Source organism: Zingiber officinale, chromosome 6A (assembly GCF_018446385.1).
Source record: "Zingiber officinale cultivar Zhangliang chromosome 6A, Zo_v1.1, whole genome shotgun sequence".
Classification (NCBI taxonomy): domain Eukaryota; kingdom Viridiplantae; phylum Streptophyta; class Magnoliopsida; order Zingiberales; family Zingiberaceae; genus Zingiber; species Zingiber officinale.
The window spans coordinates 125,968,783-125,993,400 of NC_055997.1; the positions used below are offsets into that span (position 1 = coordinate 125,968,783).

At 35.4% G+C, this 24,618-nt stretch overlaps 1 protein-coding gene and 1 non-coding gene across 2 annotated transcripts; one reads left to right on the forward strand and one right to left on the reverse strand.

Moving 5' to 3' along the window:
• The first annotated feature begins 11,873 nt into the window (after positions 1-11,873).
• Positions 11,874-13,148, forward strand: LOC121995296 (indole-3-acetaldehyde oxidase). Its single transcript, XM_042549073.1, has 4 exons — positions 11,874-12,490; positions 12,713-12,805; positions 12,895-12,993; positions 13,086-13,148. Exons 1-4 carry the CDS (start codon positions 12,242-12,244, stop codon positions 13,146-13,148), a joined length of 504 nt encoding a protein of 167 aa, XP_042405007.1. The 5' UTR covers positions 11,874-12,241.
• A 10,786-nt stretch (positions 13,149-23,934) lies between these two features.
• Positions 23,935-24,067, reverse strand: LOC121998999. Its single transcript, XR_006116771.1, has one exon. It is a non-coding gene; the product is annotated as a small nucleolar RNA snoR74 (small nucleolar RNA).
• Between the last annotated feature and the right edge of the window lie 551 nt (positions 24,068-24,618).

Below are 24,618 nucleotides of genomic sequence, written 5' to 3' on the forward strand. Positions count from 1 at the left end.
ACATATATTTAATATTTATTTCTTTGATTTATCAAAGGGTGAGGTTTAGCTCGATAAATCAATATGCCCGATAAGTTGGGAAATAATATTACTTATAGTGTGTGTTGTTGATTATAGAAGGAATCTGTCTCTTAGTTATCTAGGTTGAGAATGTCCCCAAGAGGAGCTCATAAAGATTGTCATGTTAAACCCTGCAGGTGGATTTAGTCCGACATGACAATGAAGTTGAGTGGTACTACTCTTGGAGCTAGATATAAATTAAGTGAGTTGTCAGTAACTTACTTAATTAGTGGACATTCGTTATCTTAAACACAGGGAGACTAACACACTCATGATAAGAAGGAGCCCATAAAGTAATTTGGGATTGGTGCGGTAGTGCGATAATAACTCTCTAGTGGAATGAGTTATTATCGATGAACTTGAGTTGTGTGTTCAGAGCGAACACGGGATACTCAAGCTCATCGGAAGGCCAAAACCAATTTCTCCTCTAGGTCCCTATCGTAGTCTCATTATAGCCTCAAGTCCATCCAAATATAAGCCCATATTGGTGTCCAAGAAGGGGGCCGGTCCAATGCTTGGTGACCAAGCAAAGGCGCCGACCACATCCTCTTCTATAGGGACCGGCCCTATTGCTTGGTGATCAAGCTAGTAGGGGTCGGCCACAATAATTCAAATAAGGAGCGTTGTTTTGAATTTTTAAAATCTTCTCTTTGTAGAAAAGTATAAGTTTTAAAAGAGAGATTTTAATTTTTTAAAACTTTCCTTATTTGAATTATGCCACATGTTTTAATAGAGAGTTTTAAAAGTTTTAAAACTTTCCTTTTTTAACCATCCTCATGGTTTAGAAAAAAAAAGGGTAGATAAGTTTTAAAATTTAAATTTTCTATCATCATGTTAAAAAAGGAAATTTTATAAAAGAAGTTTTAAATTTTAAAACATGGTTTTAATTTTTAGAACTTTCCTTTTTTAACTCCTACTTTAGGAAAGAGAGCTTGTAAAATTTTATAAGAGTTTTTCTTCTTGTAAAATTTTATAAAAAATAATATTCCTTTCCTCTTATGGGGGTCGACCACCCTTGCTTGGTGCCCAAGCAAGGTGGCCGACCATATTAAAAAAATAAAATCATCATCAATTAATTTTGGTGATTGATTCAATCAAGAGGAAAGAAAAGGAAAAATTAAAAGGGAAAAGGAAAATTAGAGAAAGATTTTAATTTTTGTAAAAATTCTTCCCTTATTTGCCTTAGGCAACTAATATAAAAGAAGGGTGAGGGGGCTTCATGAGACACAACTCTTATTCTCTTGCTTGGAGGATCTCTTGGTGGTCGACCCTCTCTCTTCTCCTTTTCCCTTTGCTCTCTTCTCCTTGGTGGTGGTGGTGGCCGGATTTTAGAGGAAGAGGAAGAAAGCTTTTGGGCGGTGTTCATCTTGGAGGATTGTCACCCACACGACGTCCAAGACGAGGCGAGGAATACGACAGAAGATCTCGAGGCCATTAGCATACAAAAAGAAGGTATAATTAGCAATTGTTTTCCGCATCATGCTAGTTATTTCTTTTTGTAAAAATTCCAAACACAAGAGGCATTAGATCTAGTTTTTCGAATAAGTTTTTTCGAGTTTGTGTTTTCTTCTTTTTTGAATTTGTGATTCGATTGTTCTTTTTGGTTAACCTAGAGTTATTTAAGGAAATTAAATATTAGCTTTCCTTAAAAGGCTTTGTCTAGGCGATGGTGGTTGCTCCCATATCCAAGAAGGTCATGTGTCTCGCCATGTAGTCCTGGAAGCCAATTTTGGAAATTAATATTTAATGAAATTAATAACATAGGTGGATTTGAATCAATAGTGTTAAGTTCCGCTTGCAATTCAAATCTAAACCATTAAGAACAAATAAGTTAAATTTGGAATCAATGATGTTAAGTTCCGTCTGTGATTCCTAATTTAATTTCTAAAGAACACAATAGGTAATTTAAGGAAAGGTTCGACACTGGCACAAAAATTTTTTGTATAGTGGAATCGGTATGTTTTCCTTGAACTAACCAATAATTGGTATCAGAGCTAGGGTTTGCCTCTGTGTGTTTAGAAGTCAAATAGGTTATGCACATGTCATACATAATTTAGGCATGATAATAGTAGGATGTGTTAACTTTTTGGTTGCTGGCTCCAACTATTATTGCTTATAGATGTTGTGTATGATTGGACCCTTGGACATGTCAAGGCATTATTGTGTGTGTGCATGATTGTATGTAACTAATACAACAGGAGCTGTATTAGCCATTATGATTTTAGAATTTTATTTTTGATCTAGATTTCAAGTACATTCCCTCGTGGAATATAGGATCGACACATGTAAAATTCTATTTTTATCGCGGATCGGATGCTTGTGAGGCGTGGTACTTTTGAAGCACCAGAGGCGCAGCGGAATAAGAAGCAAGATGGATGCGACGTCTCGACCCGATGGCGGTGGCTAAAGGTGGCAGCAGGTAGGGTTGGAGCACACGGAGGATAGTGATGGAAAAGGCCATAATAGTTGAAAAAATAATTTTCATATTTATTGCTTTTATTTACTGTGATGTGTATGTATGCATGTGATGTATGCTAGGATAGTTTAAAATTCCTCACTTTAAATAACTAAGTGGGAGAGGGATTTATTTTAATAAATTCCACGGTCTCTATTACTGGTTTGTAAGTGATGCAAATAAACTTGCGCGTTGGCTCTGAGTGCCTTCCTCCATATCGGATGAGTTTGTTTGCGGATCATTAGATCAAACTTCCATTTAGGATGACTATAGGAAATTAATTAAGAGCGTGTGATCTTCCCCATCGGAAAGGGCACAATCTTATTAATGGACTTAGTGTCAAGTAATGGTATACACTTAGGCACGTCTAATAGTATCCTCCCCATCGGAGTCACTGCTATTATTTGTGTGATCAAAGGAAAACCAACTATTAATTTGTCAAAAAGATAAGTTGACAAGAAAATAAAATTAAAATCCCCTCTTACAAATGTCGAGTTTTTGTATACGTCCACACTATCGTGGCATACAAAATTCACGGTGTATGAGGTAATTTTATTTGTCAGGATGACAAGAAAATAAAATTACTGGGAAAAACTCCTCTTATAAATGTTTGGTTTTGTATACGTCCACACTGTCGTGGCATACAAAATTCACGGTGTTTGAGGTAATTTTATTTGTCATAAAGATTTATTGACAAGATAATTAATGGGTAAAACCCTCCTATTACAAATGTTCAAATTTATATACGTCCACACTATCGTGGCATGCAAAATTCTCGGTGTTTGAGGTGTTGGTGAATTTAAATAATATTGTTTGAGGAATCAATGTTATTTTAAATTCAAAGTTTTGACCAAAATATTTGATCAAAGATAGACGAATTATTAATTTTATTTGTCATGAAGTTAAGATGACAAGATAATAAAATTAATGGACAAAATCTCCTTTTTGAATTTGTATACGTCCACACTATCATGGCATACAAAATTCACGGGGATTTTAAAGTGTTGGTCTTGACCAAATATTTTTGTGATTCTTAGGATTTTAAATGTTTGTTAATCCCCTAGTTGTTATACTATAGAAAAGACTTAGTAGTCCCAATTATAATTATAGGACTTGGACATTAAGGTAGACTGTCCTATTAGAACTGAGAACAATATAGGTGTATTTAATTCATTAGTTATTTAAACATGTTTAGTGGTGTTATCTACCAGTACCTAGAGTGTAGATACAGATGTCACTAATCATGTTTGCAATTCATTGCAGGGTTCCAGGAAACCCAACAGCTATATGAAAAGGAAAACACCGTCTACATGGGCACTACTGCAAAAGTAGCAACTGTTGCAGTGGGAGATGTTTATCCTCTGATAAGAATAAAATATGGATTTTCAGAAATTGTCTTTACGTACTAAGTTTAGAAAGAACCTGATTTCGGTTTTTAAACTATTAAAGAATAGATATTCTGTCTATTTTGATAACAAACTTGTTATCAAGAAAAATAGGGAAGTTATCTGTTCTGGTACATTGGTTGACAATTTATATTCCAATAACTCCCACGATGCAATAAATGAAAATTAATAACACATTTTCTAACTTTAATAAGAGAAAGTAACCTTTGGAAATGAATCAATCATATTTTTGGCATCTAAGGCTAGGTTATATTAACTTTAGTAGGATTCAAAGGATAATAACCAATGAACTCTTGGGTTTATTGGTAGTGTAAATCTTTCCAACCTGCGAGTTTTACTTGGAAGGAAAAATAACCAAGAAGCTTTTAAGTCTAAGGGGTATGGAGCCAAAGATATGTTGGAATTGGTTCATTCTGATTTGTGTAGACTTTTGACTATCCAGGCAAGAGGTTGTTTCAAATATTTCATCTCTTTTATAGACGACTATTCGAGATAAGGATACATTTACTTGACGCGTCACAAGTCTAAGTGCTTTGATTAGTTCATAGAGTACTAGACTGTTGTGGAGTAACGTCAAAGTAAAAGTATCAAGACACTACGGTGAAATCGTAGTAACGAGTACCTCTTAAGAGAGTTTAGGAGTCACTTATCAGAAGTCGAGATTTAATCCCAACTAACTGCACCTGGTACACCCCAACAGAATGATGTAGTAGAAAGAAGGTATAAGACTCTTATGGAATAATTAGATCGATGATGAGTTATTCAGAAAATTACCAAATTCATTTTAAGGATATACACTGGAAATGGAAGTGAACATAGTACCTTCTAAGTCAGAACTCTCTACTCCCATAGAATTGTAGAATGGCCGTAAGCCTAGTCTGAAACATATTCGGATTTGGGTGATCTAGAACATGAGAGACACTGATAAGTTGGACATGAGTTCACTTGTTTGTGAGTTATCCTAGAAAAACGAAAAGAGGTTTATAGTCCTTAAAATCGGAAGGTTATTGTTGGCACCAATGCCCGATTTTAGAAAAGGACTATACTATGAACCACAAGCCCATGAGTAAAAATTGTTCTTAAGGAAATTAAAGGACACGTCTAATCTAGTACCAACTGTACAAGATGAAATATCACAAGAAACTGCAACACGTATCACAAATGATACACAATTGCAGAAATTGTCTCGTCGTAGTGGGAGGGTTGTTAGGCAACCTAAAAGATTCATGTTTTGGGAGAATCTTTGGACTTGATCTCTGGTGAACATGAACCTGATCCCCGGACATATGACGAAGCACTCCAAGATAAAGATGTAGCATCTTTGCAAAGTGTAATAAATATAGAATTAGAATATATGTATTCTAATAGAGTCTGGGAGCTTATAAAATCACCAAATGATGTAAAAGTCATTGGGTGAAAATAAGTCTACAATAGGAAAAGAGGGATAGACAAGAAGGTAGAAACTTTCAAAGTAAGGCTTGTTGAAAAAGGAAACTTTTTCACCGGTAGTCATGCTTAAGTCTATCCAGATTCTTTTATCTATTACTTCTCATATGGACTATGAGATTTAGCAAGTGGATGTCAAGACAGCTTTCCTTAATGAAAGTCTTGAAGAAAACATCTATATATAGCAACCAGAAGGGTTCATTGCAAAGAGCAAAGAGCAAAGAGCATCTTGTGTGTAAGCTCAATCAGTCTATGGACTGAAGTAAAGCTTCAAGGTCTTGGAACATTCGGTTTAATAAAGTAATCCAGCCCTATGGATTTATTTAATAACTGAATGAGTCTTGTGTATACAAGAAGTGTGATGGAAACGTGGTGGTATTTCTTGTACTATACATAGATAACATTTTTGGTAGTTGGAAATAATATCAAAGTGTTGTCAGAAGTAAGGGTATGGTTGTCCAAACAATTCGATATGAAGGACTTGGGAGAATGCATATATTCTTGGGATCAAAGTAATAAGGGATCGTAAGAAAAGAATATTTTACTTATCCTAAGCTTTATATATCGAAACAATTCTTGCTCATTTTAAGCATGCAAAACTCCAAGAAAGGTTTCTTACCTTTTCAGCATGGAGTAGCTTTATCTAAAGAGATGTCTCCGAAGACATCAAAGGAGGAAATGAAGGCAGTTCCTTATGCTTCGGCTGTCGGAAGCCTAATGTATTCTATGCACGAGATCAGAAATCTGTTAGCAGATATCAAAGTAACCCTGGACAAGGACATTGGACTGCTGTAAAGCATATATTGAGGTACCTTAGAGGCACTAGAGATTATATGCTAGCTTACAAGGCAGATAATTTGGTCCCTGTGGGTTGCACGGATTTTGACTTCTAATCGGATAGGGACAATAGTAAGTCGACCTCTGGGTTTTGTGTTTACTTTAGGAGGTGAAGTCATAACTATGGAAGAGTGATAAGGAAAGGTGTTTTTTCGGACTCCACCATAGAAGCTGAGTAAGTGGCAGCCTCTGAGACAGTCATAGAAGCTGTATGGCTCAGATACTTCATGATGAACTTAGACATGTTTTCTGGGTTGCCCAAAAAATTATTACAATTTATTGTAATAATAGTGGTGCAGTAGCAAACTCGAAGAAACCATAAGTCCATAAGTCAAGTAAACACAATAGAGTGCAAGTACCACCCAATACGAGAAATCATATAAACAAGGAGAAGTTGTTGCCGCCTAGATTGCATCAGGTGATGACCTGTAGATCCTTTCACTAATGTCCTTAAGGCAAGTGCTTTTGATGGGCATGTTGAAGGGTTGGGAATCAGATGTATGGCAACATTTATGGCAGCATACTCTTTTAGTATAAGTGAGAGATTGTTAGAGTGTATACTAAAAGCCTAGCTTTTGTATAAACATTTATTTAGAAATAAAGAATCACAATGGTCAAATACCTACATTTATTTGTTAAGTGTAGTTGTTCAATTAATTTATATTGTAAACAACATGGTGTGTGGTGTCACACACAGAAGATCATGTTAACGGTTCTTTATAAATTATAAACAGTTGCTCACGACTAAGATGGAAAGGAACAAACCATCGGAATAGCACTACAAGAATTTTTGCATTCAACAACACCCAATAGACAACGCTTTTTAATAAAAACGTTGTCGTTCTTTGTTTTACAACGCTTTTAGTGAAAAGCGTTGTCTATGGTATTTACTTTTTACTAAAGACAACGGTTTTTAATGAAGTGTTGTCTTTAGTGTTGTTGTTTATGGTCAAAGACAACATTTTTTTAAAAAACGTTTTTTAAAGTGTTGTGTATGTTTCCCCTAAACTCACTTAAAATAAATTCGCAGCCCTCGCTTTGCTAAACTCTAAACCCTCAACGCGCGCGCGCCTTCTCCTCACCACTCCTCTCCACGAGTTCTCCTCTCCACTCCTCTCCACGAGTGCCTTCTCCTCTCCTTCTCCTCTCCACGAGTGCCTTCTCCTCTCCTTCTCCTCTCCACGAGCGCCTTCTCCTCTCCTTGCCGCGTGATCTCCTCTGAACCCTAATCTCGACCCAAACTCCTCACGCAAAACTCCTCACGCCGGCCCAACTCCTCCAAGTCGAGATCCCTAATCTCGCATTTCCCCATCTCCTCAATCAAAGTCAGCTTACCCTTCCTAATCTTCTCACGGCTCCTCAACTCCTCTGAACCCTTCGATCTTAGTTCCTTCCTCGCAGAGCAGATTCGAGAGTAGGAGGAACGGAAGAAAGAAAGGTAAAATTTCTTCCATCCCTCTAGAATAAGATTTTGTTTATTTTTGATTATTTTCTGAACTAGCCATTTTGCCGGATTCATACTGCATCAATTTTCCCCCTCCCCTGATTCCTATGATCTGTTTCTCCATTGACTGATGCTTTAATTTCTAATTCAGTACCCACCTCTGCATGGGATATATATATATATATATATATATATATATATATATATATATATATATATATATATATATATATATATATATATATATAAAACTAGAGTGTCATTGAGCTTTCAGTAAGATCGCAGATTGTAACGTTGTTGGTCTGTATTCAGAAAGTTATATGCATTAACTTTTCTGTCCGTGATATTCTTCAGGTTTGCTAACAGTATGCGAAGTGCTTGCTTATCAGAGCATGTGTTGATCTTTTTTAGCAGAGCATTTTTATGTTTACCTGGTAAAAAGGTGAAGCAGCATCACATGAATGAAGGCACAGTCCTAGACTTGATTTTGAAACCTGTGCATGACACTTCACTGGTTTTGCAGTTATATATATGTAGCTGGAGCAAGAGGGGGAATTAGTTCAAGCCATTTTTTTCCCCCTGGAAGGAGAGCCCGGGTGATGCATTAAAGCAGATCAAAAGTTCGTCCGAGTTAATTTTATTACTCTTACTCACTTGCAAAAGGTCCACTGAAAACTTTAGCTTAGATGCCAGATACAAGCTGAACGGTGAGTGTTTTTGTTACTTTCTGAGAATTGTCTGTATCTTATCTCGAAAGCAGGGGCTGCTGAACACTACTTTCTACCACCATTTCCAAAGAACATTAAGCATCGTGGCCTTGATGATTCAAGCTGCAAATCAATTTTTAAGTTTAATTATGAAGATCTCATCGTAATCGGCTTCTTTGGATCTTAATATTCTCGTTCAGCCCATCAAGTGTACACATCCTATGTTTCAATTTGTAGACATTATGATTTCATTGACTCATGCCCATCAAGTGTTTGATTAAATGTCTCTTCCATTATATAGATTTTAGTTGATACATTTTCTTTAGTTTAATTCCATGTAATGCTTGTTAGTTTAGTGATTTATGTTCCTATGATGTTTGTTCTTTATTTGAAACTTAGTTTACTTATAAAAGTACATCATATAGGACCATCCAGAATTGAATTAGTGGAGATTTTTCTAAATATTTGTATCAAGGGTCTACACTCTAGTACCATAAGAGCTAATGGACTACTTGATACCGGTAAAATAATTATGGATTTTGTTTCCATAGTTAATATGCGGTTAAATATACTTAGTGATGTTAAATGCAGCATTTTTTTTATCAATTAATATTGAGAGTGAAATTTTAACACGGATTTCTCTGATTGCTATTGCAAATGCATAACATCCATTTTTAACTTATAAAATTTTAAAGGAAATTTGTTTGATTATACATAATTGAATGAAAGTCCTATGCTTCTTTGGTAGTATGTATTGAAGTTGGTTAGCTGTATGATATTAGAGAAAAGGCATTTTTAATCCACGATATAATTCTATGATTATTTATACCTCTGGCCTGTTCATCAAGTCCTTGAGAATCTCAGGTGTTCTGATATCACTAGCAATTAATACATAAATATTTTCATTAATTAGAATATCTTTTAAGGTAGATGCAGATTAGATGAGCCGATTTAATCGATATCGGTTGATAAGTAATGGTTCTATTTTTTTAGGATGAAATCCGATGGGATTAGATATTGGTAGCCTAGCCAGGTGAAGATCTGATGATTGTTGAATCAAATTTTTGTAGCAAATTAAAATTGCAATTAAGGTTAATTAATCTATATCAATGCAATTTTGGTTGCTGCATAGGAATCAATGCAATTTTGGCCCTTCATACATTGGATCGTAATCGGTATAATCCTATGTATTTGCCTAGTTAATTTCCATTGGAATCTTAGTGTTATTGAACCTTACAAGGATGCTATTTACTTGTTGGATTCCCTAAGTTGCCGCATTCGCGATGATGATTCAAAATACGTAATGGAAATGTGAGTTCAGATTTCTTTTAGTAAATATTTATTATAATAAAAATCTTATTTAACAAATATTCTTAACGTATGAAGGGCCTTAAAATTGTTTAATTCAACCAAGGGAAGGAAAGGTAGGAAAAATGTTAAGTGGGAAGTAGTTAAGGTATGTGTACTTTTGTTTAACATATATTGTAATGTGTATAATTTTCATTAACAATTTGACTCTAATTACTATATATAGGCTCCTCAATCTCCTCTCCTGCAAAATAATGTGGTTTTTTTGTAATGCGATTTATGAGAGAAATTATTGAAGAAGTTGAGACTATTGAGAGAGATTCGCTGCAATCAATAGTAACATTATTTAGCTTATCTCAAATTATTTGACATAAACTATTTAAAATTGTAAAGTGATCAGTGTTGATTATTTTTTCCATTAACATAAATTGTGTATGCTCACAGTTCACAAAAATAGGGTACTCTCGTGAACAAATTGATGAGGTTCGGTCCGAGTTGGCGGAGTGCATACAAGATCATATTTATGAATAGGTATGGAATGATAGTTGCCATAATTCTATTTAGATTTAAGTTCATGGAATGGTGGTTTTTTTTGGTAATGGAATCATAGTTAATGCCAATTTTTTTGATGCAGTGCATAGTTACCAGATCGACCTTGAGCAGTTGACCCCAAAGAAAAGTTGTCACTGAAGTTTAAAAACTTGTGAAAATTTTTAGTGAATGATGATGTTTTGGAAAAATTGTCACTTAGGTGAAAGGATGTTTTCTGGATTAATATGCAAGTACAAAGCACTGTATTATATGTTATTCTGTAAAGTTCTGTCAGTGTAAATTATCTAGTTTCTTTATCTAGCTTTTGTTCCACTATTGGGTTTGTTTTTCTAATAATTACTCGTGCAGAAAAATACTGTGAAAGAAGCTATCGATCTTATAATCAGGTAAAGTAGAAAAAGTTAACTACTTCATTATGATTTCTTCTTAGTTTTTGTATATTTGATTTGTCTTCTTTGAACCAGCTTCAAGTCAAAAGCCGGATCCTCTAGATAGCTGTTAAAAATAAGGTATTATTTGGTTTGTCAGTGATCTTAATATTTGGTAATATTTGGTCTTTGATGCTCACGACAGAGTTCCAACGCTGCATGATTACCTTGTTCAAGCAGATTGCTCGCTGCCTCAGTAGCTCGCATTTTCAGGTTTGTTTCATCATTGATATTCCTTCTTTTTAGTGTTCTATATTAAAAGGAAATACTAACTGTCGATGAGATTGTTATCCTCTTGCTTGAACATGAACCAAAGTATATAAATTTGACCTTTTGATCTGAAAGTATAAAAAGTTAATTGGATACTAGTTTTTTATTTTTTTTTTGCAGTTGCATTTGTTGTATTTTCATATGTTTCTCAGTGAACTTCTAAACAATTCTTTTTTCATTAATTTATTAAGGCTTATTATAAGTTTCAGTTCCTTAGTTAACTTTCTCTATTATTGAAACAAAGTTGAGTTATGGAATTCTTACATGAAATAAAAAATATCAAACTTGGCAGTATGTAATGAAGTTATGCTCAATAAAAGAATTAGTTTATATTGGTTTGGTAAATCATGTTAAAATTTTTAAAGAAGTCATCCCTTAATGCAGTTACTTGTGATTTTTCTTGTTGATAGATGTAATTTATATTTTTAGCCCATTGTACATCCAGTCAAAATGTCTCAAAATCTCAAAATCGTTCAATCATATCATTTTGCTACATTTTAGACAAAATAATAATGTGTGATGTCATTCTCTATCTCTCCCTCTCTGGCTTTGGAATGTTTATGATTTAGCTAATAAACCGTTAGACTATGGTTTTTCCCTGATGCTCACAGATTGCAACAGCATGTGCTCTCACAGCCTTTAAGTTGCGTCATCCAATAAAGATGTACCTTGATCGTAGCACGGATATGGTAATGGTAGGAGGAAGGCATCCAATGAAAATAACCTATTCTGTGGGTTTTAAATCCGATGGAAAGATTACGGCCTTGTACTTGAATTTGTTGGTAAATGCAGGCATATCAGAGGATTATAGTCCACTTATTTCACATGCCATTATAACTTGTCTAAAAAAATACAACTGGGGTGCTCTCGCTTTTGATATTAAACTATGCAAGATGAATCTTACAAGTAAATCATCGATGCGAGCACCAGGGCAGGTACAGGGATCTTACATTGCTGAAGCTATTATTGACCGTGTAGCATCTTTCCTGTCCTTGGATGTCGATGTTGTGAGAAAAAGAAATTTGCATACATATGAAAGCCTGAAGTTTTTTTATGGAAGTAGCAGTGGAGAAGCTCCGGAATATACTTTACCTGCTATAGTTGATGAGTTGTTTACATCTGCAAGCTACTTCAATCGTCTTGAAATGGTATTGCATTTCAATAGTTGCAACAAATGGAAAAAACGAGGGATTTCTTGGGTACCAATTGTATATGAAGTGGAACCAATGCCAACACCAGGGAAAGTATCCATTCTAAATGATGGTTCAATTGTTGTTGAAGTCGGAGGAATTGAAATAGGCTAGGGACTGTGGACAAAGGTGAAGCAAATGGCTGCATTCGGTCTTGAACAGCTATGGGATGAAGAGAAAAAATATCTTTTGGATAGGGTTAGAATCATTCAAGCAGATACTCTGAGTTTGGTTCAGGGAGGTTTAACTGCTGGAAGCACCAAATCTGAAGCAAGCTGCGAAGCAGTTCGTCTAGCATGCTCTATTCTAGTCAGCAGATTAAAGCCTCTTAAGCAAAGTTTGGAAGAGCAAATGGGATCAATTTCATGGGACACCCTTATTACCCAGGTGTGTAATTACGTCATTAATCAAATGTACTACTGTTTATTTATTGGCAAGAAGCTAAGCTTATTTCTGTAGTCTGTATGTGTTAGCTAGCTTATGCAAGTGAAGGACAGGATAGCTTATATGCATTCACTTTTAGGGATTTCCTGGGCTTTTTTATATTTTGGAAATCAAAGCAGTTACTTCCTTTCATCCATTATGAACTAGTTACCTTACAATATACAGGCAAATTTGCAATATGTGAACTTATCAGCGAGTACATTTTGGGTTGCTGACGATACTTCATCATATCTAAATTATGGGGCTGCTATAAGCGAGGTAACCTCCTTTGTAGATCATTCATATGATTGGCTTGTAATCACATTGCTAGTCTGTTTTCTTGATTTTGAAAATTGTGTGCATTCTAGGTAGAAATTGATGTTCTCACTGGAGCTACTACGATATTGAGAGCAGACCTTACATATGACTGCGGACAGAGCTTGAGTCCTGCCGTGGATCTAGGACAGGTTTTTTTTTTTTTCATCTGTCCTATTGATTTTATAATCCTAAATCACAATCAGCCGTATGTTCATATACTTATATCTGAGTGTTTCTGCAGGTTGAAGGGTCTTTTGTTCAAGGAATTGGATTTTTTGTCCTATTGATTTTGTTCAATATATAAAGAAAACTTGTCAGTTACGATATAAACACACTTACGGTATGAATTACATGTATATATAACATTGACATATTATTTAGTACGAGATTTACATGTATGAAAGTTTTCATACAAAATTTCTTGATTGCCTACAACCCCAGGTGTGATGATGACAAGTTGAAGAAGATGGCTCTAAGAGTGATAGCTGAAAGCCTTTCAGAAGAAGAGATTGCTGGACTTAAAGAAGCAATTCCATGCGATGGACACCAACAACAGTGGTTAGTCAATGATGAGGTTTTGTAAAACTTGTGTGTTTGAAAAATTATTGTCATGAAGTTAAGGATAACTTGTATGATACAAATTTAATTTGTGGATCAATATGTATACATTTTGTTTGTATAATATAAAGTTTTATTTATTTGTTAAATAGTCTTATTATAAAAATGATTGTGGTTGTGGATATTCAATTATATGTAAATTTTGAGTATTTTTTATAATTTTTGCTATTTAATTAAGAAAAACACTATTTTTTATAAATTTAAAAAGACAACGTTTTTAAGTAATAAAAGACAACGCTTAAAAAACAATGTCTTTGAGACCAACCACAACGCTTTTAAAGCGTTGTCTTTGATATGTGCATTTTTACAACAGCATCTATAACAACGCTTTTTAAAAACGAAAAGACAACGCTTAAAAAGCGTTGTCTTTGTGACCAACCACAACGCTTTTAAAGCGTTGTCTTTGATATGACTTTCTACAACACCATCTACAACATCACTTTTTAAGTACATACGACAACGCCAAAAAAGCGTTGTTGTTTAGCTTTTTTCTTGTAGTGTAGTCGTAGTGTAATTAAGTATTAGTTTATCTTTAATAAATTACACTGGTACACTCTAAGTGTATTGAGTAGGACCATTTAGGTAAGTTCTTTTTGTACTGACTTAGTAAAAGAACTAGACCTTAGTTATTATGGAAGTATGTGCTCTTAATTCTAATATAATAACTGTTAGAGTGTATACTATAAACCTAGCTTTTGGTATAAACATTTATCTAAAAATAAGAATCATATTGGTCAAATGTCTACATTTATGATAAATGTAGTTGTTCAATTAATTTATATTGTAGATAACATGGTGTGTAGTGTCACACACAGAGGATCATGTTTCAGCACCTTATAAATTATAAACAGTAGCTCACGACCAAGATGGAAAGGAACAAACCATTGGAAGGTCGTAGTATAATTAGATATTAGTTTATCTTAACTATATAATTACACTAGTACACTTAGAGTGTATTGAGTAGGAACATTAGAGGTCGTTTCTTTTTATACTGACTTTATAAATAAATAAAGACCTCAGTTATTATGGAAGTGTGTGCTCTTAATCCTAATATAATAACAAGCGCATATATTTGATATTTATTTCTTTAATTTATCAATGGGTGAGATTTAGTTCGATAAATCAATAAGCCTGATAAGTTTGGAAATGATATCACTTATAATGTGTGTTGTTGATTATAGAAGGAAACTGTGTCCTAGTGATCTAGGTTGATAATGTCCCCAAGAGGAACTTATAAGGATTGTCATGTTAAACCCTGCAGGTGGACTTAGTCCGACATGACGATAAGGTTGAGTGGTACTACTCTTGGACTAAGATATTAATTAAGTGAGTTGTCAGTAACTCATTTAATTAGTGGACATTCGACATCTTAAACACAGGGAGACTAACACACTCATAATAAGAAGGAGCCCAAAATATAATTTGGGATTGGTGCGGTAGTTCAATAATAGTTCTTTGGTGGAATTAAGTTGTGTGTTCAGGGCGAACACGGGAAGCTTATTTTCATCGGGAGACCAAAATCAATTCCTCCTCTCGGTCCCTATCGTAGCCTCTTGTATATAGAGATTTATACCCACCTGTACCCACCTTTCTACTCACCTAAAGGTGGTCGGCCAAGCTAGCTTGGAGCCCAAGCTAGGGTTGGCCAAAGCTATTGGTGGAGCCAATTATAGGTGGCCGGCCAAAGCTTGGGTCCCAAGCTTAGGTGGCCGGCCACTAGAATATTAAAAAAGTTTTTTATTAAAATTATTTCTTATGTGGATATCATGTTTTTAAAAGAGAGTTTAAAATTTAAATCTTTCCTTTTATAGCTTTCTACAAAAGATTAAGAAAAGATTTGAAATCTTTCCTTATTTATAGATTGAAAGGAGATTTTAATTTTGAGAAAACTTTCCTTTTTAACCATGATCATAATTTAAAAGAGAGTTTTAAAAATTAAATATTCTCTTAGTTTCTACAAAAGATTAAGAAAAGATTTTATATCTTTCCTTATTTGTAGATTGAAAGGAGATTTTAATTTTTAGAGATAACTTTCCTTTTTGGAAATTATCCACATGTTTAAAAGAAAGATTTTAATTTATAAAATTCCCTTTTTATAATCCACCATGAAGGGAAAAATTATTGGAGAAATTTTTATAAATTTTCGAAAACAAATTAGGAAGTTTTAATTTTTGTTTTAATTAAAACTCTCCTTGTTTTGGGGAAATAAGTGGTCGGCCATATAATAATGAAAAGGAAAATTGTTTTTAATTAAATAAAATTTTCCTTTTCATGGTAAAAGAATTAAGGAAGTTTTTAATTAAATTTCCTTATTTGCCAAGACCAAGGATTATAAAAGAGGGGGTAGAGGTGCCTTCATTGTGAACGACTCTATTATTTTTCTCCTCTCTTTTTCTCCTTGGGTGTGGCCGGCCCCTCCTCTTTCTCTCTTCTCCATCTTGTGGCCGAACCTCATCTCTTCCTTGGAGTCCTTGTGGTGGCCGGATCTTGCTTGGAGAAGAAGGAGAGAAAAGGAGGCGATATTTCTAGCATCCCTTGGAGCTTGGTGGTGGTCGAACCTCTTCATCTTTGGAGGAGCTCTTGGTGGCCGAAGCCTAGAAGGAAGAAGAAGGTGTTTGGTGGTTCTCATCTCGGAAGATCGTTGCCCACACAATGTCCGAGGTTAGAAAAGGAATACGGTAGAAGATTAAGAGGTTATTTTTGCTTACAAAGAAAGGTATAACTAGTAATTGTTTTCCGCATCATACTAGTTTTCTTTGTATAGTTATTTATGGAAATACCAAATACAAGAGACATATGATTCTAGAGTTTTTGAAATAGTTTTTTCGAGTTTGTGTTTTCTTCTTTTTTGAATTTGTGATTCGATTGTTCTTTTTGGTTAACCTAGAGTTATTTAAGGAAATAAATATTAGCTTTCCTTAAAAGGCTTTGCCTAGGCGGTGGTGGTTGCTCCCATATCCAAGAAGGCCATGTGCCTCGCCATGCAGTCCTGGAAGCCAATTTTGGAAATTAATATTTATGGAATTAATAACTTAGGTAGATTTGAATCAATAGTGTTAAGTTCCGCTTGCAATTCGAATCTAAACCATTAAGAACAGATAAGTTAAATTTGGAATCAATGATGTTAAGTTCCGTCTGCGATTCCTAATTTAACTTCTAAAGAACACAATAGGTTATTTAAGGAAAGGTTCGACACTTGTACAAAAAAATTTTGTACAGTGGAACCGGTACGATTTTCTTAGGACTAACCAACAATCAAGTACATATATTTAATATTTATTTCTTTGATTTATAAAAGGGTGAGGTTTAGCTCGATAAATCAATATGTCCGATAAGTTGGGAAATAATATTACTTATAATGTGTGTTGTTGATTATAGAAGGAATATTTCTCTTAGTTATCTAGGTTGAGAATGTCCCCAAGAGGAGCTCATAAAGATTATCATGTTAAACCCTGCAGGTGGACTTAGTCCGACATGACAATGAAGTTGAGTGGTACTACTCTTGGAGCTAGATATAAATTAAGTGAGTTGTCAGTAACTTACTTAATTAGTGGACATTCGTTATCTTAAATACAGGGAGACTAACACACTCATGATAAGAAGGAGCCCATAATGTAATTTGGGATTGATGCGGTAGTGCGTACTCTATAGTGGAATGAGTTATTATCGATGAACTTGAGTTGTGTGTTCGGGACGAACACGGGATACTCAAGCTCATTGGAAGGCCAAAACTAATTTCTCCTCTAGGTCCCTATTGTAGCCTCATTATAGCCTTAAGTATAAGCCCATATTAGTGTCCAAGAAGGGGGTCGATCCAATGCTTAGTGACCAAGCAAGGGGCGCCAGCCACATCCTCTTCTATAGGGGTCGACCCTATTGCTTGGTGATCAAGCTAGTAGGGGCCGGCCACAATAATTCAAATAAGGAGCGTTGTTTTGAATTTTTAAAATATTCTCTTTGTAGAAAAGTATAAGTTTTAAAAGAGAGATTTTATTTTTTTAAAACTTTCCTTATTTGAATTATGCCACATGTTTTAATAGAGAGTTTTAAAAATTTTAAAACTTTCCTTTTTTAACCATCCTCATGGTTTAGAAAAAAAAGGGTAGATAAGTTTTAAAATTTAAATTTTCTATCATCATGTTAAAAAAGAAAATTTTATAAGAGAAGTTTTAAATTTTAAAACATAGTTTTTATTTTTAGAACTTTCCTTTTTTAACTCCTACTTTAGGAAAGAGAGCTTGTAAAATTTTATAAGAGTTTTTCTTCTTGTAAAATTTTATAAAAAATAATATTCCTTTCCTCTTATGGGGGTCGACTACTCTTGCTTGGTGCCCAAGCAAGGTGGTCGGCCATATTAAAAAAATAAAATCATCATCAATTAATTTTGGTGATTGATTCAATCAAGAGGAAAGAAAAGGAAAATTTAAAAGGAAAAAGGAAAATTAGAGAAAGATTTTAATTTTTGTAAAAATTCTTCCCTTATTTGCCTTGGGCAACTAATATAAAAGAAGGGTGAGGGGGCTTCATGAGATACAACTCTTATTCTCTTGCTTGGAGGATCTCTTGGTGGTCGGCCCTCTCTCTTCTCCTTTTCCCTTTGCTCTCTTCTCCTTGGTGGTGGTGGTGGTCGGATTTTAGAGGAAGAGGAAGAAAGCTTTTGGGTGGTGTTCATCTTGGAGGATCATCGCCCACACGACGTCCAAGACGAGGCGAGGAATACGGCAGAAGATCTCGAGGTCATTAGCATACAAAAAGAAGGTATAATTAGCAATTATTTTCCGCATCATGCTAGTTATTTCTTTTTATAAGAATTCCAAACACAAGAGGCATTAGATCTAGTTTTTCGAATAAGTTTTTTGAGTTTATGTTTTCTTCTTTTTCGAATTTGTGATTCGATTGTTCTTTTTGGTTAACCTAGAGTTATTTAAGGAAATTAAATATTAGCTTTCCTTAAAAGGTTTTGTCTAGGCGGTGGTGGTTGCTCCCATATCCAAGAAGGTCATGTGCCTCGCCATGTAGTCCTGGAAGCCAATTTTGGAAATTAATATTTAATGGAATTAATAACATAGGTGGATTTGAATCAATAGTGTTAAGTTCCGCTTACGATTCAAATCTAAACCATTAAGAACAGATAAGTTAAATTTGGAATCAATGATGTTAAGTTCCGTCTGCGATTCCTAATTTAACTTCTAAAGAACACAATAGGTTATTTAAGGAAAGGTTCGACACTTGCACAAAAAAATTTTGTACAGTGGAACCGCTACGTTTTCCTAGGACTAACCAACAAGGCCACCGCTTTCATTGCATCAGACCTGGAAGCGGGCCCGAAGGAGGATCTGATCAAGTGCCTGCAGCGCAACCACGACGTCTTCGCGTGGTCAGCGCACAAGCTACCAAGCATCTCGCCGATCGTCGCGCAGCACGAGCTCCATGTCCGGCCGGACGCTCGGCCCGTCAAGTAGAGGAAGCGGGACTTCAGTGCGGAGCAAAACATCATAATCCGGGCGGAAGTTGAAAAACTCCTGGAGGCCGACCACGTACGGGAGGTGTAGTTCCCAAGCTGGCTCGCGAATGTGGTGTTGGTCTCTAAGCCGGGCAATAAGTGGAGGGTCTGCATCGACTTCCAGGATCTGAATAAGGTGTGCCCAAAAGACTTTTACCCTCTGCCCCGAATTGACCAGATGGTAGACTCGACCGCTGGATGCGAGTTGATAAGCATGTTGGATGCCTATCAGGGTTACCACCAAGTGCCGCTCGCCCAGGAAGACCAGGAGAAAGTGAGCTTCATTACGGCGGACGACACCTATTGCTACAACGTAATGTCGTTCAGACTGAAGAACGTCGATGCCACATACCAGGGACTCATGAACAAGGTGTTCCAAAAGCAAATCAGGCGAAATTTGGAGGTATATGTTGATGACATACTTATTAAATCAATCCGAGCGGCCAACCTTTGTGCAGATATAGAGGAAACCTTTCAGACGCTGAGGACATACGGAGTCAAGCTCAATCCCCAGAAGTGTCTGTTCGAAGAAAAGAGCGGTCGCTTTCTGGGGTACATTGTTACCGAGCGGGGCATAGAGGTGAATCCCAGCAAAGTGAAAGCGCTGCAAGACATGCCGCCTCCCCGAAACTTGAGAGAGGTGCAACACCTTACCGGTCGGATAACGGCTTTATTGCAGGTTCACTAGAAGTCCGCGCCATCCTGAAGGCCATCTGAAGATAGCAGCGAGAGCCACGTCCCCAACATCTGTCAACTCGACCCTCGGACAAGATCAATGTCGTTGTCAATGATCAGTGCAGAGGACACTCAACCTATGCTGACTGGAGATCCTAAGAACTAGGTTCAAAAGAACAACTAATCTACATTGGCTAGACATAGTGTGAGGATAGCCCAATGAAACAGTGACTAGACCAGGGTAGGTCGATAGACTTTTAATAATCAAGAAGAATAGATGACAACTCTTGAGGGATCACCCATGTGAGAAAGAAGTGGGTTACTTCGAAGAGAATTGGAGGCACAATTCTTAGAGCTTCTCACAGAACCAGACATGTTCATGGCCAAGAACAAACACACTCATAAGAACTGAGTTGTACCAAGGAGAGTCTTGGGTGAGATTTGTCATTGTTTGCACAGACGACAGTATAGTTCAAGAGCATGGTGTCTACTATCAGCCAGTAAGCAACCAAATCTTCACAAGAGAAGGTTCAAAGGATAAAACCTACATATCATATACTTGACTCAACTGTTGAATGTTATCACATACCATATCTCCATCCATATAGGGGATTGTTGAATATGTGTGAATGGAGAAGAGGTGGAAAAGGATAGAAGCTCCATTGTGAATGAGAATTTAGTCCCATATTGGGAGTTTCATGGTATGTTGGTTGGTTTATATTGATTCACATGCATTGAGGATGTGAACAAATGCATGGGGAAAGACTCTTTCTCATGCGTGAGTGTGCAAGGGGGTGCAAATCAAGGGTCCGGATTGCACTAAATCATATTGACTTGTGTGCGGGCACGACCTGCGTGCGTCAAATGTCGGACCGGTAGAGGCAAAATTTGCCCAAGTGGAACAACCAACATTTTGCCACATAAACCTTTTGCTACATTTTGTCACATAAACCTTTTGCTGCTGTAACGGATGCATTAAATTCGAGATTAATGTAGAATCAAAAAGATCAAGTGATAATGAGTGAAACGGTGGGTGTTTCACTGCTCGGTGAGTAATGGTCATTAATCAACCATTAACGTTATCGTTGATCTGAACTCCTATATAAGGAGATTGTGATCACAGGCAGAGGACACACAACAACACAAGCAAAAACTCTCCACGTTCATTCCCTCCTCCTCTATCGTGTAACTCTTGCCCGGCAGAGTGCTTGTGATAGCAATCGGGTGCCACTCAGTTCGCCGTGACCACCAATGCTTAGTGGGAATCACGGTCAACCGTTGTATCTTGGAAAATAGACGACCCTAGTGAGCCTCGAAGTATAGCCAGAGGTGGGCGAATTTGTTTCAAGGAAACTGCAACTCTGGTAAGCTCGGCCCTTTTTCCTCGCTCGGGAGGTTGTTCGCCCGTTCGGGCTCCTCTGCTCCTTCAGTCGCTCGGCATATCTGCTTCTCCCAATCGCCACTTGCCCGGTCCGCCTCTCCGCTCGCCCGCTCGGCAACTTTGCCCAGCCGACTCAACTTAACCAACCGACACTTCTCGCTCGGGTTGCATTTCTGCTTCGCCCGACCAACATCAGCTCGCTCGACTTATCTACTTCACGCTTCACCCGATCGGTCACTTCGCTCGGCCATCCACTCGCTTGTAAGCTCGCTCGGATAAACTGCCTGACCAACCTGCAACTCGATTGACCTTAATCTCGCTCGGGCTTCTCGGGCATACACCCTCTCGAACAAACTCTTTGTTCGGTAGAGCTATCACTCGGTCACCTACACTACCTGATCTACCACTCGGCCTCTACGGGCGCTCGGCAACACAGATCTCAACTGATATGCTAGCTCGGAGACTCAGTTTGATCTATCATTCTTCGGCACATTACAAAAACTAGCTCCTGCTGACAGCTTGAGATTATCCGCTCAGGTCATCTCAACTGTAAGTTGAATTTAATTCAATGTAGTTTAAATTCAGCTAATACCCCGTAAATCTCCGACAGTAGATTGTTAGTTCCAACAGAAGTTTGGATGAAAATTTCATCGTGGGCTGCTCAAGTTGTTTACTTTCGGTGGAGGAGAAGTGCAAGAGAAGTTATTACTTTTGTTGGTATTAATCTTAGAACTAATTATGATATGATTAATAAGGAAATTTTTATATCATAATATTATTAATAAAAAGTAAAGTTTATGATTGTTATATTTACTTTAGATTCATGCTAAATGAATAAGTATAATAATATAATATTTTAAGGTAGTAGGTTATAGTCTATAATATATCAACTGGTTAAATTGATAATGGGAGGTTGTAGATATATATAGAACATTATTCTTAATTATTCCTAATCAAGTGTTAATATATAAGAACAATATTAATGTGTTGAGCATTTAGGTAAATTGATAACTTAATTTCACAAGTCATGTATATAAGATATCAAGTTGACACATGGATATATATTAGAGAATATATACTGAATTTACTCGCTATGAGAATGTTTTATGGATCGTTATATAAGTGTTATAAATATTCACATAGTGACTATTAGTATGAATAGTCCTTAGACTTGAAGTCATTACGGTTCCCTACCTAAGGAGTTGTGTACTTTGGTATTGACAAACGTCACTTGTAACAAGATGGACTATAAAGTCGATCACTGGTATGCAATAAGTTATGCAGAGGGATGTGAGTGATGTAGAAAAAATTTATCTTTTCCATATGACGAATATGATATCTATGAGTCATTTGATTAAATAGGACTACTAAAATGCATGATCTCATTTTTCAAATAAGTCAATATGAGATATTAAACTTATTTGATTAAGTGAGTCTACTTGGAGGTCAAGAAACATAAATATTGACAAGAGAATGACACGATTTATGTATCATGGATCAATCTAAATATCAAGGATCGATATAGAAGGACCAAGTTATATAAGAAAGTAGACACAGAAAGGTTAAGTCGGATCTTGATATTTTCGTCACTTGGGTAGCAATGATATATTGCTAGATGTTACTCATTACTTACGTATCTAAAATATTATTTTAGAGAATTGTTAACGTTACAAGAACTTATTGTATCACATATAATTAACATGTTGATTTGGAGTTAAGTTTATTTTAATTTGACTAAAATACTATGGATCTTAATTAAGATTAGTTGGGGTCCAAATGAATCTGGATTAGACTCAAATGAATCCGGATTAGATTTATTGGATTAATGGGTTAGACTCATTGGGTTATTAGATTAATAGTTAATCTAAATATACTAAAATCTAACCTATTAAGAAGATTAATGAAGATTAATTCATCATTAATGGAAGAAGACCAAAAGACAAACACTTGGTATTCATTGGATGAATATAAAAAAACCTTTTGAGTGAAATTTTCGTGTGAGACACTTGATCTTCTTCTTCTTCCCTTGGCCGAGGACCCTTATTATTGCTAGCAAAACGAAGGTTGTTCTTCTTAGAAGACTGAGTTCGTAAGACGAATGAAAGACGTGTTCGTGTGAATATCGAAGAGACATGACCATTCTAGTCGCGCTAAGATATACTGAATCAAAGTTGCTGCTAGGATTATACTGTTCACGCAACAAAGATAACAACTCGATCAAATTTTGTATACTATATTTGTATGAATCTCTAGAAGGATCATTTTTTTACTATGTATAATTATGCTTTTATGTAAAAGATCCTTACAACTTTTACTTTTTAAAAATCTTTTTTTTTTTTTAAAGTAGTTGAGGAAGAAGGAATTATATATAATTATTACACTTCTAGCTTCACACTACATGTGTTTCAACATAAAAGGGATGACATAGTATCATCAGATATTATCCTTAAATTACTTGTGGATTATGCTGGGATACGACACATTAAAAATATATTGTAATTTAAGAAATTATTCAGCAACTAAGGCATCAACTTAGTTTCCTTCTTTGAATGTGTTTCATACTTAAGCTAGTAGATAAATGATAATCTATTTTCAAAATTAAATTCCTTCTACTTTTTAGTCAACTTGACGATGACTATAAATTAATCATATCATTTATTTCTATTTATAATCTGAAGACGAATTATGATAGGCACATATGAACATGATCACTTTTATTACCGTTTTTTTTATTTATCTTTCTTGAGTATTCAAGTAATTATTTGAAAGAGATATCAATGGTAACCATATATTGATTATCAATTTTGAATTTCATATTAAAAAAATATAAAATAATCTTTTCACTCTTATTAGTAAATGTTTCAAATTTAGGAAAAAGTTGTAAGTGCAATGTTTCAAATAATTTACCAAAATTAATGTCTCATTGTTTCATGAACCTTATGCAATGAAAAAAAAATAATTTACTAAGGTTCACCCAATAACAATGAGTATGATATAACTAAAGCAAACGTGAAACTTGTTTAAGAGAACACTAACCGACATTTTTTTTCTCTGAAGGGTTGTAAGTGATTTTATCTTCAATATATTTGTATAAAATTTTTATGAACTAAAATAATATTAAAATAAAATAAACTTGATCTTAAATTCATAATAAAATAAATGAAAAAATAAATTAAAGAGCACATAGATGGAGCAACAGGTCTAAACTTAAATTAAACAACACAAACTAATGATACAAACAACAAAAATTGTAGAAAGATAAGGAAGGATATGAGGATCCAATAAAAAATTAGAAAATAAATAACAATAAAAAGTTAAATTACCGAATAATATTCAAACACTAATTAATCACCGAACTTAAAATTTTGGTCATTAATTAGTACCAAAAGCAACCAAAATAAGATTCGATTGCTAAATTAGCTACCAAATATACTACCGCCTCTGCAACCATCCCACATTCCTATCCTTCGAATCATCTGATGTACCTTTCGATCCTCCCGTTGACGGCCCATATGGAGGGTTGCCCATGTGGACAAGTAGGCACATTTTGTTTACTGATGACTGATAACTTAACAAATTAAAGAAGAAGACGTCTCC

What these genes read in the sequence shown, in the direction of transcription:
- LOC121995296 (XM_042549073.1), top strand. Translation starts at nt 12,242, where the DNA reads ATGGCTGCATTCGGTCTTGAACAGCTATGGGATGAAGAGAAAAAATAT. An exon ending in GGGACACCCTTATTACCCAG is followed by an intron (nt 12,491 to 12,712) that starts GTGTGTAATTAC and finishes TACAATATACAG; the next exon opens with GCAAATTTGCAATATGTGAA. An exon ending in ATGGGGCTGCTATAAGCGAG is followed by an intron (nt 12,806 to 12,894) that starts GTAACCTCCTTT and finishes TGTGCATTCTAG; the next exon opens with GTAGAAATTGATGTTCTCAC.